General features: G+C 41.8%; 3 protein-coding genes across 5 annotated transcripts in view; 2 read left to right on the top strand and 1 right to left on the bottom strand.

Annotated features, from left to right (window-relative positions):
* The first annotated feature begins 1,204 nt into the window (after positions 1-1,204).
* On the top strand, positions 1,205-5,419 carry bnip3la (BCL2 interacting protein 3 like a). Its single transcript, XM_086313810.1, has 6 exons — positions 1,205-1,346; positions 2,424-2,694; positions 2,788-2,869; positions 2,955-3,061; positions 3,170-3,319; positions 3,618-5,419. Exons 1-6 carry the CDS (start codon positions 1,295-1,297, stop codon positions 3,664-3,666), a joined length of 711 nt encoding a protein of 236 aa, XP_086169936.1. The 5' UTR covers positions 1,205-1,294; the 3' UTR covers positions 3,667-5,419.
* Positions 5,420-6,362: 943 nt separating this feature from the next.
* On the top strand, positions 6,363-17,018 carry dpysl2a (dihydropyrimidinase like 2a). 2 transcript variants are annotated; one of them, XM_086313800.1, is made up of 15 exons: positions 6,363-6,462; positions 6,561-6,725; positions 9,151-9,239; positions 9,327-9,511; positions 9,683-9,847; positions 10,141-10,202; positions 10,335-10,415; positions 10,497-10,565; positions 10,657-10,777; positions 10,872-11,028; positions 11,289-11,430; positions 11,558-11,728; positions 14,541-14,720; positions 14,807-14,993; positions 15,077-17,018. In XM_086313800.1, the coding sequence occupies exons 2-15, from the start codon at positions 6,684-6,686 to the stop codon at positions 15,166-15,168; spliced, it is 1,743 nt and encodes a 580-aa protein (XP_086169926.1). In that variant the 5' UTR covers positions 6,363-6,462; positions 6,561-6,683; the 3' UTR covers positions 15,169-17,018. The 2 variants fall into 2 exon arrangements, with proteins under 2 accessions (XP_086169926.1, XP_086169925.1); XM_086313799.1 differs by having other exon boundaries at positions 6,381-6,725.
* adra1aa (adrenoceptor alpha 1Aa) overlaps positions 14,217-18,503 on the bottom strand; it is a 42,664-nt gene continuing 38,377 nt past the window's right edge. For both annotated transcript variants that reach the window (XM_086313802.1, XM_086313801.1), the window contains one exon: positions 14,217-18,421. The gene's annotated coding sequence lies outside the window, so the exon portion shown is untranslated. The remainder of the gene's footprint in view (positions 18,422-18,503) is intronic.

The following is an 18,503-nucleotide window of genomic DNA, read 5'->3' as shown; positions in this document are numbered from 1 at the left end:
AATAGAAAAAGCTGTAAAACTTAAATGTGAATACAGTTAATATTTGTTCTCCTTGTTCCAAGGCCGCCCAGCGGGCGAATTAGTCTTTACCGGGCCTTATGTTTGAAAAGTATATAAAAACACGCCAATCCCAATCCTCAATGTGTCCTATAGATTCATCCCTTTCTAATTAATACCAGACCTATTTTCTGCCCACGTTAATATTCCAGACATGTAACCCAGCAGTTATTTGAAGGTTTACCAGTGGTCAGGGGCAGATCTACTGTGGTGGCATGTGCCACCCTAAAATAAACTCTTGCCACCCCTACTGCCACTCTAATTTTGCATATGGCAGTGATGTTTATTAAAATAAGCTAGCATTAAGACTTTAAGCCTAGCCGCATTTAACCTTGAATATAAATTCTAAACCTAAATATACTGCATAATATTACATCAAAACATGTAATAGCATCAATAGCTTTGTTTCTTGTTTTCAGTAGGAACAGACTGCAGATTTCTGACATTTTGTGTAAATTTAGTCATGTAAAATGTTATTATTTCTAATGAAAAGAGTGAATCTTAAGTTAGACTTGTATTTCAAATTCATGTTGTGTAGCTTTCTGGATTTTATATTTATTGGGCTACATGCTTATTTGTCATATATGCCACACAGTGCATAAAATGTAACTGAAATGTTTAATTATTTGACCAATAAGAAAGTTAGAGACTTTAATTACTGGATTTGATGTATTTTAACGATATTTTGTACATATTATAGAGGCACCCAAACCCGCATATGCCATATGTGCATATGTGTAAAGAAATTGCTATTTCCATGCCACCCTGTAATTGGAGGCGACAGGACCAGCCTTATCAATGTTGTTAGTCTCATCTCAAACCTTCTAATGACTCAAGTGGCCAACACAGAACAAAACAAAACAAAAACGAAAAAACACCCCAAAAACCAACACAGTGCTTTATGATTTTACATCGGTTATAAATACACCGGATGCTATCAGAGAACTGATTTCTGTGTATACAGTGGGACTTCATTTTAGTAGAAATATTTTTTTACTTTCCCTCACGCCCAAAAAAGGAAAAAAGAAACATCTCTATTTTCTTAAATCTTGCAATTGTGTACATTATTCAAATCAGCTTTTAAATAACGTAACCAAAAGGTGGGGGAAAAAGTAAAACGCCATCTCTGATCTAGAGCCAGCCTTTGTTGTCTGTTTGGACTCTGGACAGATCTAGCGCCTGCGCACTTGGAAGTTTGTCTGCGTGTCATGTTGAATGCTAAAACAGGATAGTCAACATGTCCACCGCGACGGCTCAACAAAACAATAACGAAGAGCCCGGGCTTCAGGGTACGTACCGTCCTCGGGTTTTCCCGGCTCCACGTCGTAGTCGTTACTTTACATGTTCGTAATGGACGCTTGTGTGTGTGAAAAATACCGCTACTGCGAAGGTTTTATTGTAAAAGTTATATCGAGGGTGGAATTTCCTCGTCGACTGGGAGGGGCGGGGGTATGTTGTTTGACGTCACCTCAAATGAGCCAATAGCGTCTTAGAAAAGCTTTGATGGACGCGTTACTGGCCAATCATGTACAAAGATTGAAGCTAGGTGGGCTTCAATAGCAACGAAAACAACTTTGAGGCAAAACACTGAATATTTTGGGGGATTTTTGTGACTTCCTTTTTGTTAAATTATTATTTTCCTATAATGGGCCGTATATTTTTGTGTGGGCAAGCTACTTCTTTACTCAAAAGCCCTTTGCACTTTTGATTATACATCAAATCTAACCGAAGGCAGTGGTCGCAATTTTTACCCAACTGCATGCAGGCAAACAGCTAAAAACATTTAAAACAACACTTAAGGTGTGCTCGCACTTCAAGCGACTAAAGCGCCATCACATTAGCTCTCGGGATGTTCTTCGTCATGCGTGGCGGCACCACAGCTGGAACAGCGACATGTCTGGGCAAACTGTCTCACCGTGCGCTCTGTAGTTATGCAAGACCTCGCATGGGAGCAACACTGATGGCAAATGCTTCTGTAAATGTGCAATCTATTATTTTTATGTCCATCCGCGAACCAAACAAATACACCATGCTTTGTTTTCGGGAAAGGGCGTCTCACGCTGTCACGTTGTGCGCTCACACAAACCCGCAGGCTCCGAGAGATTACGCAACACCCTTCCGTCTGCTGATTTAAAAAAAAGAGTGCAGGCTGTTTATGGGGCAGTGGTACAAAGAAATGCGTGCCATCATGGATGCGGTGCACAGGCGGTTCATTTGAATTCGCAGAATCAGCGGTGCAGAAAATGTAGGTCAGCTGTTTCCATTTGAGGGTGTGTCTCTATGTGCTGTGTAATCAGCTGCGAGGTTTGTGCCTTATCACAGCAAGCTTACCTTCCTTGTGTCCTCTTGATCTTTATTTTACAAAGGGTCCTGGGTGGAGCTGGAGCTAAATGGGAATACAGGGGCCCAGGGGAGGCAGACCAACCTGCTAACACCACCTGCTGCAGACCAAATAAACGCAAATACTGGTATGAGTCAAACTCTGCAGACCTTGGAAGTGGTGCCTGAAAGTGATGAGACCCTAATTGGAGGACTAGAGCATGTGCCATCGTCCTCCTCTATCCACAACGGGGACATGGAAAAGATCCTCCTGGATGCACAACATGAATCCAGCCCAAGTAACTCCTCCTGCGATAGGTAGGAAGAAAAGTCATTTTTTGGTCTTCAAGGCCTTATATGTGTGTTTGTTATTGAGAAGTTTTTTTTCTTACTCCAAACATGTTGATTAAGCCCTCACAGGCCACCAAGTCCAGAGCAGGATGAGGGTCAGATTACATTTGATGTGGAAATGTCCAGCCCAAGAGGTAGTCAGGTAAAGCTATGTATTCAGCTCTAAAGTTTAAGACCCTTTAAAGTCTTTTTCATTGATCTAATCGCTTCATCTTTTATATTTGCAGTCAGAGGAAGATTGTGCAGAGAAGGACAGAGAGGAAGACATTTTGATGAACAAAGAAGTAGACTGGGTTGCTGACTGGTCGAGCAGACCTGAAAACATTCCACCAAAGTAACCAGGCTTTCAGAGCTACTTACTGATATGTCAGGAGACTGTCTTTAGCTGTGTTTTTCTTCTTTTCTTTTTTTTAATAACCTGTCATTTAATTTTTCCTATCAGAGAGTTCCACTTTAGGCACCCCCGACGTTCCGTTTCTCTAAGTATGAGAAAGAGTGGAGTCATGAAGAAAGGCGGCATCTTCTCTGCCGAGTTTCTCAAAGTCTTTATCCCTTCCTTACTCATCTCACACATCCTGGCTCTTGGGCTTGGGTAAGTCAAAAGTCACGCATCTCTACCATTGCTGAGCTTTTTGTTACACCAGCTGGAGTTTTCTCAAGTTGCCCTAATTATATGTTTGTCTGCAACAATCATATCTAGAAGTTATAGCCGTTCAAAGAGACAGCTTCCATGTTATGTTTATAAAGTGTATACCTTAATTTTAATCTATCACTTGTTATAAATGAGCATCATCATTTATCTAGTACTGTTGCAAAATATTATTGTTCTTTTCCTTTTTTCCAAACTGACTCAGTTTTGTTCCTTTTTTTTCCTTTTTCCTCTTTCCCAGAGTGTACATTGGGAAGAGAATTGCAACAGCCGCCACCAGCTCCTACTGAGTAGAAAATGAAGCAGTGCCTAGATGTTCTCCCTTCTCCAAGTCACTCAGCCATCCTCGTGTGGTCAAGCTCTCTCTCTGCATCTGTTGTACACCCGCACTTCCCTTCCGATCACCATTAAAAATTATATTGCATCGTAGATGTAGTCGTACACATGATGTAACCGTGGTTGCGCTCCATCAGATTTTGACCGAGGACAACACTGTACACACAGTTGTCACAAATTTGCATATATGCAGTAGGTAACAAAGTCTGTTCCACCTGAAAAGTATTCGTCGTCTGTTCGACTAAAAAATACGAGACAAGAGGATTTCAGATGAAGTTGCTTCAGGGTTTTAGTTTCTTTACTTGCCTTGTTGTTAAGTTACAAGAAATTGGACTGCGTCTGTCCTCTGTTGCCTTCGTAATTAATATCTGCAAGAAACTAATTAATCGGCTCTGGGAACAAAAGGGACTTGAATCGCCTTAACTTATTGAGCTTAACATTAGAGGTGCAGTGAAAGCGTGGTTGTAGTAGGGGGATGGGGTACTGCACTGTGGGATCAGTTTTTAAATTCCACACATTTTTAATAATAGAAGTTATATCTTTTTGACCGCAGAGGGTTTAAAAGCTTTTTTGTTCTGAAGGTTGGAAAGCGTAAACATTTATCTTGTATGTAGCTCCAGAATTTTACAGAAATAGTTGGAATATGCTATAATAGTGGCAACCTAAAGGCTGGAACGCAGTATACCAGGCCATATGCTATTTTTATTTGTTTTGTTGCCTACATATCTTCTTCTTTAACACATAATATAGCATCAGTGGCAAAGTGCCAAATTTGTATGCTTCACCACTGCACATCGGTGATTTATCTTGAGACTTTTTTTTTTTTTTTAACATTTTCTTATATGTTTAGGTATTTAAAGATGTAGATGTGAAAAATTAATTTAAGCTGTGATCTGCCCCTTGTAATAGATACTTTCCGACATTGTATAATCTGTTTATACAGTGATACTAATGCGTATTATATCTCATGCATCGTGGCAGTGTAAGTAATGTGTTTTTGCTGTCGTTTAATTGAAGCTTCAGTGGCAGAAAGGATCGCCACGGAGGAGGAAGAAGGGGTTTCTAGGGGTTCTCGTTTAAAAGTGTTATCAGATTTTAATCTGGATTTCACTGTACAGTAATTTCATCTAGCGTACAGTGTCTGTGTACCTTTTAAAGAAATTATTTTCTGGAGAAAATGCATGCATTTCTGTATATTGATGCTGATATGCTGACTGGATTATTCTGTCAGTGTCTGTAAATGGATCAGACCATAACAATATGGAAAAATTGGCTATAACTTACAGTATTGGCTGTTGGCTGTGTTGGTTTGGAAGCACTCGTACTAATTCCTAAACTGTGCATGTGAAAACAGATTTATGTACAGTTGATAAGTGTGCAATACTTGGAATTTTTGGAATATAAAGTTTGTACTGTATACAGTGGCTGATGTGAAAAGGAAAGGAAGTAAATAGAGATCCATAGAATTGAATTCATTTTTCAAGTATAAAAGGCACATATCATCATAATGGGCTTTCTGCACAGCTGAATAGTGAGCAGTGTGTTAAAACTTGAATGGACTTTGTACTGAATACAGAGGCTGAAACAAATGCAGCTGCTGTCTTTGGAAGTCATTTACATTTCATCACCATTAAACAAAGCACTCAGCGTAATAAGGATGAAAGTGAATGTGTGTGAATCCAAAATAAAATGTCTGTTGCTTCCTCATTTGTTGTTAGTAGTTCATTTAAAGAGGTTTCAGATGATCTTCATGAATGTGGACGTTTTAATTTTTATAAAAGATAGGGTTATAGTTGTGCTTTTTATTAGCATTTCTACTCTTTAGTGCACTGTTAATAACAGCGGTGAAGAAACACACTGTCAGATAGTTTGGAAGATGTCATACAGTATAAGGTCTGTAGATTTACTGTAAAGATGATAATTATTTTAATCCTTCCTGAATTTGTAAGTTTGCTCACTTACATAGAAATGGAAGGAACAAGGTAGTCGTCCAAGACGGTATGGTACATGGCCCCAGTGGCCCTTCAATGAGATAAAGTAATCCTGTACTGTCAGCAGAAACACAGCCCCAAACCATAATGTTCCCACCCCTGTACTTGACTGTGGGGTTGGTGTTCATTGGGTCATACTCTGCTTCCTCAACCATGCCAAAATGCTGAATTTTGGTTTCATCTGACCACAGCGCTTTCTCCCAAATTTTCGCTGACAAACTGGAGAACTTCAGACGAGTCTGTACATGAGCCATGGGACAAGGAGGGGGACATAAAAATGAGATACTCTTCATATTTGTTGCAAGTAAACAAACTTACAAACATAGCAAGGGATCAAATAATTATTTCCCCCACTGTAGCTCTACTGGTTATAGTTATCAAAAGTTTATCCATACAACAATCAATGCATGGTATGTCACAAACTGTAAATCCAGTGCCAAAATGCTGTTGTGAGAAGAGTAGCCTTTCATATGAGCAGTTGTATAAACTGTTCAACTTCTAGATCAGGAGATTAATCTTTTTGTTAAAGTACTCCTTTTATCCCCTGACGTGTCCGTCTGATCTAACAGGTTGTGCAAAACATATTTCGCCTCCAAACTGCATGTATCACATCAGGACAGAAACATGGAGCTAAAGCAGAGCAGGGCGGGGCAGTGCGCATGCGCCGTTCCTCATTGTGGCCCTCCTCTCCTTCGAGCTCGTCTGGGTTTCAGGGACCCGTTATAGGAGTGAATCAAGGTCTACGAGTGCGAGACAGAGGTACAACTTGTCGTTTTAGGCTGCTGTTTTTAGGCCGCACGCTGCGAACTTGACTTCATATATAGAGACATTTTCAGACAGAGGCATTGTTCTCTCAGGGCGTCGACTGGCCAACAAGCGGAGCATCCATTCATCCTTTCATTGGTAGCTGAGGTTTTCCAGTCTCGCTAGCTAGCGTTAGCCAAGAGGCAGGGGGCACCCGTGTCGGAGAGAGCTTCAAAATGTCGGGGTACCAAGGAAAGAAGAACATCCCACGAATTACAGTGAGTTTTGTTTTATTTTATCATATCTGTCCTGCAGTGGAGGTGTATAAAGGGTGTATAAAGGGTACGGTGAGCTTCACAGTTTAGACCAAAAGCTAGCCAGCGCTTATCCATCCATTTACACTGACGCTGTCAACAGCAGCAGCAGCAGCAGCCCAGCTCCACATACCGACAGCCTGGGATGGTAACCAGCTAGTGTGCAAGCCTTTTAACAATTCCTCATTTGAAATCTGGGTCTTACAATTTTTTCTCTGTAATGAATACTCAGATCAGGTCATTTAGCTGCCATTATTAGCCCTTATTCTCTCAGAGCATCCTCAGCCTGAAGGGTGTAGTTAACAGGTTTAGACACAGATTCCCTCACTGTGTCGTTTTTCATCTTCCACCTTCTATCCTCCAGCATCCACCATGCCTGCCCTCTTCAGTGGACTATGTGTTTTTTTGTTGTCTTTCTTTCTTGTTTATGGATTTAAAAAAATCCTGATTCATATTCAGTCAAATATTGCTACAGATCCTGATTTGCTAATATACATTAATTTTGCTTTGATTTATGGTGCAGCTCTTCACCCAGACCACACATAATCATTAGGGGGAATGCAGCAGGCTTGCTGTGATAGTTAAAAGAAGTAAAACCTCACTCGCAAAGTAGGTCATTGCACAGCTCCCATCCAAACCCTATGCTTTCATCATGCAGCAAGAGGGCTGATTCTGCAGCATATAGACTCAGCAGCTTTATGTTTGATCACTTAATCACATCAAAATCTTTTATGTACTGGCTGTGTTTCATACAGATGGTTGTCAGGTCCTTCGCAGGTCGATCCAGGGTCATAAACACACGAGTCTGACATCCCAGACACGCCATGCAGACAGCAGCAACTCTACAGCCAGCCTTTCCCAGGCTTTCACACTCAGTACAACACCACCTATTAGTCTGGAGTGAATGAACTAGATAGTTTCACTCTGCAAAGCTTTAAACAAAATGCCAAGGTTAGTCTGAAAAGCACTAGCTGAATTTGTTCAAAGCACACTAAAGCAGGAATAATAGCAGTCCTTTGAAGAATGTGCCTTAAGAGTTTCACAGCAACTTAACCTCTGCTAGCACCATATTGAGGTGCAGTTGTTTGTCGCACAGCTTGATTTTGATTGAGGCTGTGTGTTCTTTTATAGAGTTTGGCTCTTGTATAGGTCTTTTTTAATTTTTCTTTGTAATCTCTAACTGTGTCATATCCATCAATATCCAGAATTTGTCTGTTAATAGTTGATTCATGGTTATTACACAGTAATATTAAAAGAGACATGCCAACGGCTTTTGTCTTTAATTAAAAAACAAAACACAAAACTAAGATTAGGGTCAAACAAATGCTTTTTATTTAAAACAATGACTTAAAGTTATGGTATATCCTCTGATATAGTTTTCCTTTCAGACACACCAAGGTGAAACAGAGTACCCTTTTTGTGCATTTTAAGGATGCGTTGCCAGGAGGGAAGTTCCTTAGCGCCATCTGTTGGACAAACTATGCAAACAAATAATTGAAGGGTGTTTCTTTCATCTTCTCTTTGCTTTTTAACTTTAACATATCCGTGATTCTAAATGCTGAAACGATGGATCAGCAAATAGCTAATATTTCCGATAGTTTCGATTCTGGCTACCCAATATATTTGTGTGGTAATTGTCTGATAATTGATGCATAAAAGATGAAGATGTTGCTTTTTCTTATTTTGGAGTTTATGGTAATGATCAGCATCTGATATATGATTTAGATGTTGGCACATTCATTTTGGAAGTTGAGGACTACATTTGATATTGTATGTGTATACCGCAAGCTCAGTACACTAGCTGCTGACCACTCGGGCACAGAAAGGACACAGGTTAAATGACCCACTTATGTCAGCGCAGTGGTTTGTGAGATCATGTCAGCCATGCCCTGTACACTTAATGCTTCCTGCAGTCTGTAAAGCTGGACACACTGAGTGTTTCCTGCTGTGAGTTTTGCTGCAAAACGTTTTTTTATATCTTCGGAGACCCCAGAAAGCCTTTAGGAGAAGTAGGCCAGCCTGTTATGCTTTCCTTTCATCTCATTCAGGTGGAGGTAATTGTGTCACTCAAGAGCCTGCGCTAAGAATCTTTCCCTCTCTTCAAATGATGTGTCTGTTATGCATGAATAAGTCTACTAAATTAATCCTAGTCATCATGTAGACAGGTTGAGGATTGGTATGGATCAAGCCATGCTTTGCATGAGACTTTGAGCAATCTGGGAAATATTCACAGCTTTAGCTTCGGTCACTCTTCTTTTCTAAAACTGTGTTTGTGGGTAAAAGATTTTCTGTTGAGTCATGGATCAAACTGCTGGCTGCTGGAAGTTAAAATAAAATATTTATTGCTTGGTTTAGCTAATGCTGAGAAAATGCTGTCTCATCCTTTCAGAGTGACCGCCTTCTGATCAAAGGGGCGAAGATAGTGAACGATGATCAGTCGTTTTTGGCTGATATCTACATGGAAGATGGAGTCATCAAGTAAGTCCTTCTTTTTCTGCTTTTGCTTTTTGTAACTTCATTCACTTCTTTATGCCTGATTTTTTTCTTTTTGTTTGTCTCATTGAGGCAAATTGGAGACAACCTTATTGTTCCTGGTGGAGTTAAAATCATTGAGGCTCATGGAAGAATGGTGATGCCCGGGGGTATTGACGTGCACACCCGATTCCAGATGCCTGACCGAGGCATGGTGGCTGCGGATGATTTCTACCAGGGTACCAGGGCGGCCCTGGCTGGGGGGACAACCATGATCAGTATGTGACACATCAGACAGACTTGCTCGTGTATTTTCAGCCAGTTTACACATACAGCGATGTTGTTTTGGGGATTATGACATTGCAGATGTGAATGCCATCAAGCGTATGATTTAATTTAACAGTTTGCTTGTGCACATGAAATCAGACCTGCTTGTTTGTATTCTATAGTTGACCATGTGGTGCCGGAGCCTGGCGTCAGCCTGGTTGCTGCCTTCACACAGTGGAGAGAGTGGGCTGACAGCAAGTCTTGCTGTGACTATTCTCTGCATGTGGACATCACAGAGTGGAACAAAGGCAACCAGGAAGAGATGGAGACTTTAGTGAAGGACCATGGTATGTAGTCGGAGTTGTACTCAGCTCATGTCTCCCACGTACGGCTCAAAATCTTAGACTTATCTGACTTTTTACTGGGGTGGTGAAATGTTGCCATTTCCCTGTTGTAAAAAGTGGTTCTCTGACTGCGTAGGAAAGAAAATCAACCTGCAATAACCTAAAATTTTTGCTGTGCAATTTTTTTTTTATCCTTTTGGTTTTTTTACTTCCTCCCTTCGCTTTGGGTTTTTCCCTCTTTTGCTCTCTTTATTCCACCTTTTGGCTGTTTTCTCTCATAAGTTTTCTTCCTTCAGGTGTCAACTCTTTCCTGGTCTATTTGGCTTATAAGGATGTTTTCCAACTTTCTGACTCTCAGGTATGCTTGGCTGCTGGGATCTCTGCTGAGTCGTCTGTCACAGCACATGTTTTGTAGGCTTTTAGATGTCTTTGGTATAAATGACCCCCACCCCCCCAATGAGCTCGACCACTTTTCTCCATGTTCTTGTAGATCTACGAGGTGTTCAGTGTCATCAGAGATCTCGGAGCCATTGCCCAGGTTCATGCTGAGAATGGAGACATCATTGCAGAGGTAACGTAGCCCCTTATAAAGTCAGTGATGTCAAACCAGATACTTCAGTATTTGATAATAATGTTTTTGTGGATGTTTTAGGAGCAGAGACGTATTCTAGAGCTGGGGATCACAGGACCTGAAGGTCACGTGCTCAGCCGCCCCGAGGAGGTAAGACTGATGATGTCTAAGAGTGACAAGCGACAGCCTGGATATAGTGTGGAACAGAAGAATCACCTGTGTCTCACCTCATTATCCGCAGGTAGAGGCCGAGGCGGTCAATCGTGCTGTCACCATCGCCAATCAGACCAACTGTCCCCTCTACATCACCAAGGTGATGAGCAAGAGTGCTGCTGATGTCATTGCTCTGGCTAGAAAAAGGGGTAAGAAGAGAAACTTATAAAAATACTTTCTCTTTTTTTACTCTGCTTGTATTCCTGACACGTAGCGTTGACATCATCCTGTCTGCTCCTGCAGGTGCTGTGGTTTACGGAGAGCCCATCTCTGCTAGCTTGGGCACAGATGGTACTCATTACTGGAGTAAGAACTGGGCCAAGGCAGCAGCCTTTGTCACTTCTCCACCACTTAGTCCTGATCCAACCACCCCCGACTACCTCAACTCCCTGCTGTCATGGTAGGTGCTTTAAGCTAGGACATAAACAGCTGTAACGCAGTGATTTGACAGATGTTACAGCTGTGTGCTGCATTTGAATTTTCAGCTGTATCTGTAATCACATTTATTATCGAACACCTGATGACAGCAGATAATCATAACATTTCCATGAGCAGCCTTAATAAAAATGTTACATTTCAAACATTTTCGGATGAATTAATCTAAAATGGCACATTACACATCACACACATGAAGGATATCTCGCTTTGTTTCTTATGTAGCGGGGACTTGCAGGTGACCGGAAGTGCTCACTGTACTTTCCAAACTTCTCAGCGTGCGGTAGGCAAAGATAACTTCTCCCTCATCCCAGAGGGAACCAACGGCACCGAGGAGAGGATGTCCCTAATCTGGGACAAATGTGTGGTGAGCTTAATGTGACCCACTTTTCACGCATTCCAGAAAATTTGGAACATAAAGCAAAATCCCCGGCAAACCTCGCCGCATGTTTACACTCACTGAAATTAAGCGATCTGTTGTCGTGTCACTAAAGGTGACCGGAAAGATGGATGAAAACCAGTTTGTGGCAGTGACCAGCACTAACGCGGCCAAGATCTTCAACCTGTACCCCCGCAAAGGCCGCATCGCCGTGGGGTCCGATGCCGACCTTGTGTTGTGGGACCCAGACGTCACTAAGATCATCTCAGCTAAGAGCCACAACCTGGTCAGATATTTACATAGCTTGTTACGACTCTTGATTCCCAATATATTTAGTCATTTGTGTGTCTTATACATAATGTGACCTAATTCTTAAGCTCAAATGCTCTTTGCATGCTGAGCCTGGTCTGTGTTAGCAAGTGAGGTACTAATATGGTATTAACAGGCAGGAGTGACAAAAGATAGAGAATAACAAGGAATCTGAGTGAAAAATAAGCTTCAAATATATCCTCTGTTTTATTATGCAAATTTTAAATTTAAAAAATGACTTGTTGCACTGTTCACTATACTAAATGGCATCTTGTTAACTGTTTACCCCTTGAAGCCAACTTGACTTAAAGCTCTCAGCTGAGGGGTTTCTGTCATATTTCAGTTGTGCTTATAGACTGGGTGTACATCAGAAGTAACTCTTGGAAAAACCCGGAAACCACATTTTTATTGATATATACTAAAACTGTGGCAAGGACTCCAGACCATTACAGACTACAGGACCACCAAACCCTCCCCCGCATCCTCTGATGTCTCCTTCCTCAATGAGCTCAACAACTTTTATGCTCGTTTTGAGCGAGGGAACCCCACAACCACAACCAAAGCAGACGTGACGCCAGACCACCAACCTCTGACTCTCTCCCCCACCGATGTAGGAGCGGTGCTGAGCAGGATCAATGTCCACAAGGCTGCAGGTCCCGATGGCATCCCCGGGCGTGTTCTCAGAGCGTGTTCTGAGGAGCTTGCAGGAGTGCTGACAGACATATTCAACCTGTCCTTGGCCCACGCTGTGGTACCGGCCTGCTTCAAATCCACCTCCATCGTCCCGATACCCAAAAACTCCAACCCATCTTGCCTCAATGACTACCGCCCAGTAGCACTCACCCCCATCATCACTAAGTGCTTAGAGCAGCTGGTCCTAGCACACTTCAAATCCTGTCTCCCCCCCACCCTGGACCCCCACCAATTCGCATACCGCCAGAACAGGAGCACAGAGGATGCAGTCTCCATCGCACTGCACTCTGTCCTCTCACACCTGGACAACAACAACACCTACGCCAGAATGCTGTTTATAGACTTCAGTTCAGCATTCAATACAATCCACCCCTCACAACTCATCAGGAAACTGACAGACCTGGGTATCAGTTCCCTCATCTGCAAATGGTTACTGGACTTCCTGACCAACCGCCCCCAACATGTCCGGCTGGATAACCACTGCTCATCTACCATCACAATGAACACCGGTGTACCACAAGGCTGTGTGATGAGCCCTTTCCTCTACTCCCTCTTCACCCACGACTGCAGACCTGCTGATGGTTCCAACACCATCATTAAGTTTGCAGATGACACCACGGTGATTGGCCTCATCAGTGACAACGAGGAGGCCGCCTACAGGGAGGAGGTGGATCGTCTGGCTGAGTGGTGCGACACAAACAACCTGCTGCTTAACACCGAGAAGACCAAGGAGCTCATCGTGGACTACAGGAGGAATGCTGACCCACATCCACCCATCCACATTAAGGGGACGGCTGTGGAGCGTGTGAGCAGCTTCAAGTTCCTGGGAGTCCACATCTCCGAGGATCTCACCTGGACGACCAACTGCTCCAAGCTGGTCAAGAAGGCTCACCAGCGCCTCTTCTTCTTGAGGACTCTGAGGAAGAACCACCTGTCCTCAGACATCCTGGTGAACTTCTATTGCTGCACCATCGAGAGCATCCTGACCAACTGTATAACAGTCTGGTACGGGAACTGCTCTGCCTCGGACCGGAAGGCGTTGCAGAGGGTCGTGAAAACTGCCCAGCGCATCGCCGGAGCACCACTTCCTGCCATAAAAGACATCTACAGGAAGCGGTGTCTGAAAAGGGCTGGGAAAATCATCAGAGACCCCAGTCACCCATCACATGGACTCTTCACCCTCCTGCCCTCTGGGAGGCGCTACAGGAGCCTCCGGACTAAGACCACCAGGTACCGGAACAGCTTCTTCCCCACAGCTGTCAGACTCCTGAACTCTGCCTCCTGACATCTGACCCACGTTAACTCATGGACTGAACATACACACACACACACAATGGACAACTGTACCCTCAAACACACAATAATAACATGGAGTGAACCACCACTCACAACCACTAGCACTTTATATAGCCTCTGTAGAAACTATCTACACCCTCACTTACCTTAACTGCACTACTGTATAGCTCTGTGTAAACAATCATTCTGTACATACGATAATTTTTAACCCTACAACTGTTTACAACTTGCATAGTTCCCATTTCTGTATAACTGTATATCTCAGATTCCTGTAAAGTTATTTATTTCATATTCTGTATAGTTTTTCATATTTATATCCTGTCCATATCCTGTACATAGCTTGTACTCACTACAGCCTGTACATACTTATAGTTATAGAATATTCACAACATACTTCATACCGTGTACATTATAACATAATAGACCCATTTCTGTAATATATTTACATATCTATATTATTGCTAATATATATTGTAATATATCTATATCACTAAAGCACTTCTGGATGGATGCAAACTGCATTTCGTTGCCCTGTACCTGTGCATGTGCAATGACAATAAAGTTGAATTCTATTCTATTCTATTCTATTCTAACTCATCATTAAGGTACAGAGGAGGTCGTCAAATGGTCGCCTTTTTGAGGGAAAGGATTAAAGCAGGCAAAACAAAAAAAAAATCGATATGATGCAATATAAGATATCAGGGAAATTTACTTTTGCTTCTGTACCTCAGATATTTATTTAGGACTTTTAAGAGATTTCTGCTAATCTTGTAAAACCATAAAACTTCTTCGTGTTCCAGGCTGTGGAGTACAACATCTTCGAGGGGACAGAAGTGCGTGGAGGTCCTCTGGTGGTGATCAGCCAGGGCAAGATTGTGTTGGAGGAGGGCAGCCTTCACACCACGGAGGGCTGTGGGCGCTACATCGGCCGTAAACCCTTCCCGGACCACGTTTACAAGAGGATAAAAGCTCGCAGCAGGGTGAGTCCTGTGCGTGTATCTAAGGAGCAGCCACAGCTGCGGAGACCTCATTCTTATAATACGAATGACCGTGTTATTATGTTTAGCTCACAGAGCTGCGAGGAGTCCCGAGGGGTCTGTACGACGGGCCAGTTTGTGAGGTGACTGTGACTCCCAAGGTGATGTCCACAGTTTCCTCGGTGAAGACTTCCCCTGCCAAGCAGCAGCAGCAACAACAGCAGTTTACTCACCAGCCTGTGCGCAACCTTCACCAGTCTGGCTTCAGTCTGTCTGGTGAGTCAGAACACCTGCCAGTTTGCCTTTTTTCACAGCTGTCCATTTAGATTGTCTAATATTTTATTCGAAAATATTTTTAGGCGCCCAAATTGATGACAACGTTCCTCGTCGCACCACTCAACGCATCGTGGCTCCTCCCGGTGGAAAAGCTAACATCACCAGCCTCGGCTAAGCACTTTTTCTCCACATAGCCAGGGAGGGGGGTCGCAGGGCCACACGGGACCAGAGGCTGCTCTTACAAATGTCACATCACGTCCCTTTGCTGATCACCTCCGGCTCCCCTATGCAGCCCACACCATTTATTAATATTCACACATACCACCACGTCACCTCATGCAAAGAAAAAAGAAAGCACTATTCCATTTCGCTTCACCGTCTCGAGATAGTTAAATACCGAGGAAGGATCAAGTGAATTGAAGCAGCTCTTTTTTTAATGCTGTTTTCACGGCCAGTTTGATTATTGATGAAATTAATTTGTTTACATTTTTTTGTATATTTTCAGCTGCATGTGATTGTTTATTTGCCCTCTTGGCTCAATAAGCTGACCCAAAAGTCACCCCAAGGAATATTTTAGCAACAGGAACCTTTGGCGGTTGTTCTTCTTGCGCTGTTCGTTTTCCACGTATTAGAATGTTTTGGTGGTTCTCAGACATCAGCCATCTTTAGCTGAAAGCAGAGCCTCTGTTGCCACCGTTAACAATGCTGTTTCTACTGTTATGAGACTGTTTGTTCAGAAATGAGAAATTAGATAGTAGAATATTGTTTTTCAATAACACCTCAAGTCTGCAGTATTTGAATTTATGCTTGGTTTTAAGTTTAAGCCATGTATTGAGCTGAGCAATTCACCTATGTCTTCCTTTAGTGATATAGTTGCACTCTGTTTCCATTTTTTTTTTAAATATTGTCTTTTTGATGTTTTATGTTTTAACATTTTTAAGTCATTTTGGAAAACGCTGACTGCACTGAAAGGAAAAGAAAAGGGTATTTTTAGGGTTAAACCACTCATTTAGCTTCACCCCGGGGGAGAAATTGCTAGTGTTCTGCCTGAGAAACACACTCTTCCCTCATTTCTTCCTCGCGTTTTTTCCCCTCATGTTGGTTGATAGGTTGTCTGGGCAAAAAGCTTCCAATAATAGCAACACTGGATGTGGTTAAGGATATAGTCAGTCGAAGAAGCTCGATTGGAAGGTTTGCCCACAACCTCTCTGCACCTGGTGCTATAAATATATATATAAAAATATATATGACCATTGCTGTATATGTGCAGATGATGTCACAGCAGTCGTGTAAGCTTTGTAATAACAGCAGCCGGGGTCGAGTCACCAGTTACCCAGTTTTAACAGAACACGTTTTGCACCTGTAACAATCCAAATGGTTGAAACTGTATGTGAGCTTGCAACTTTTTATTTGTAACAGATTTGTCTGTATGTTTTAGGATATGTGTTGAAATACTTGCCTGCCTGTTCTGTAAAGATATTGATAGCACACTGTATCTATGAAGGCTCTTTAAAGATGTGAAACGATGAGTTGTTTTTTGAGACCTGATGAAAAAAAGAAATGCTTCTGTATGTACATGAAACCCCCCACACAGTGTGCTGATGATGTGTCCACTGTTCTCGGTGTTAGTGTTGTGAATGAATTACCGGGTATATCGTTTTCCTTCCTCTCTATCTATCTGCCTGACGTTGTCAACACCAGATTCACTCAAGCTAGTAACCGTATCGGTCACACAGCGTTGTGCAGCCATACTGTAAACACTGGATTTTTCCCCCCTCCTCATTGCCTTGTCAAAGTGTAGGTTTTGTATGCCAAGCTATAATGTGAAGTGATTTACATTTGGGAAACTTTCTTGATAATGGTCGTTGGGTTGTAATGTTGAGCACTGTTGTTTGCCCTTCTCCACCTAGTGTGATACTACTGCTCATGTATGTTTTGTAGGATACCAGAGTTTGGGAGGAAATCATCGATCCTGTCAGCATTTGGTTGTGTTGACTTCAGTGGATTAAAATAATAAAAATAAAACCTGTGGTACTGACTTCTTTCTTTTTTCTAATAAATAAAAGATGTTTTGACACCAGGAAAATACAAAACACACTGTTGTGTAGACCAAGTCCTTGGGACCCTCATGGTTCAAAAAGTGTTTTGATCATAGTTACAGTCTTGGATAATTATCCAAGAATTATTTGAGATTCTTGAGTTCAGACATTTAATTCCACTCTCCCAGTGATTTAAAGAATATGAGCTTTCAATATTCATTCAGATGTTTTCTAGAATGGGGTTCATTTTCTTCTGTCATTAGACAGTTTTTCTTATGTACATTTTCAACATGTTCAGCTAGTTTGTTCTTCTGTGTGAATTTCAGTTCTGCACTTTGGCTGTCAGGTGAATGACTCGGTGTATTTCACATCATTAAACATTGTTTTCCAAAGATTCAGCAATTATAAAAATTCAGCTCAAACCATTCAGCTATTAGCATTTACACTGCATTTTCTACAGGAAATGCATTCTCTAGTGTTATTTACCAGTTTCACTTACTGTTGTTGACATGTTAAGAGTTAAGTTGAAATTCTATTATAAATATTAACATCAGTATGTTATGTTAACAACACTTGTGAAGGTATTTAGAGAACCGTAAGAGACTCTTATAAACATCTGAAAGAAAATCATCTTTAATCATAGATGGAGACTTGTGCAAAAAATATTATTTTTAATTAATTATATTTTTTAATTTGATTTCAGTTTCTCTGTCAGTCAGTTTCTTTCGGTCTGACACAGCAACTGCACAGAATTTTTAATTTTTGGAAGAAGCCTTTTTTTGTCTTCTGTTTGATTTTAAGGTCTTCAGACTCCTCTGTCTCAGCTGTCTCAGACATGGATGCAGTTTCAGCAGAAAGTTCCTCACAGGGAACATTAGGCACTGGCAAACTTTCAGAAAGGAGTTCCTCACTGGGAAGAACATTCAACACTGGCACATTTTCAGAGGGAAGTTTATCAACTGGTGGAACATCGGGCGTTGAAGGACTGTCTGAAGGAGGTTCTTCATTTGGAAGAACATCAAACATTGGAAGACTTGAAGGGGGCTTAAAGATATTGGATACGTGATTCTTTGCTACACCAGCAATCGTCTTGAGCAGCACTGGTGCAAAGTTTGCAATGTTGTTAAGTAGAACTTCCTGGTTCTTGTCTTTAAGAATTTAAACGGAATCGTTCATCATGCTGAGGAGTTTAAGTGTTCTGTAGAATAAGGCTATTTAAATATCTTTTAAACATATTTAAAGCACCACAGAAATATTTCAAGACTGTAGCTGGACTGTTAATTGTATGTCAGATGTGACCCACTGAAATTAAGGAGGTATAGCCTCTGGAAATTTAAGGAGCATCCGGGCTATGTCCCTTATTTTATTAATATTGTTCACTGCCCATACCTGAAACAGAAAACACATTTACAGTGCAGTTTTGTTCAGAGGTTATGTAAAAAAAGAAATCTCCAAATTACTTGTGAGTGTT

The sequence above is a fragment of the Aulonocara sp. 'chitande type north' Nkhata Bay genome, linkage group LG12 (assembly GCF_057382095.1).
Source record: "Aulonocara sp. 'chitande type north' Nkhata Bay isolate Kocher_YH1m ecotype deep benthic linkage group LG12, A_spYH_male_GT1.1, whole genome shotgun sequence".
Lineage (NCBI taxonomy): Eukaryota > Metazoa > Chordata > Actinopteri > Cichliformes > Cichlidae > Aulonocara > Aulonocara sp. 'chitande type north' Nkhata Bay.
Note: the sequence above shows the minus strand (reverse complement) of the source record. Positions and strands in the feature narration are given on the sequence as shown.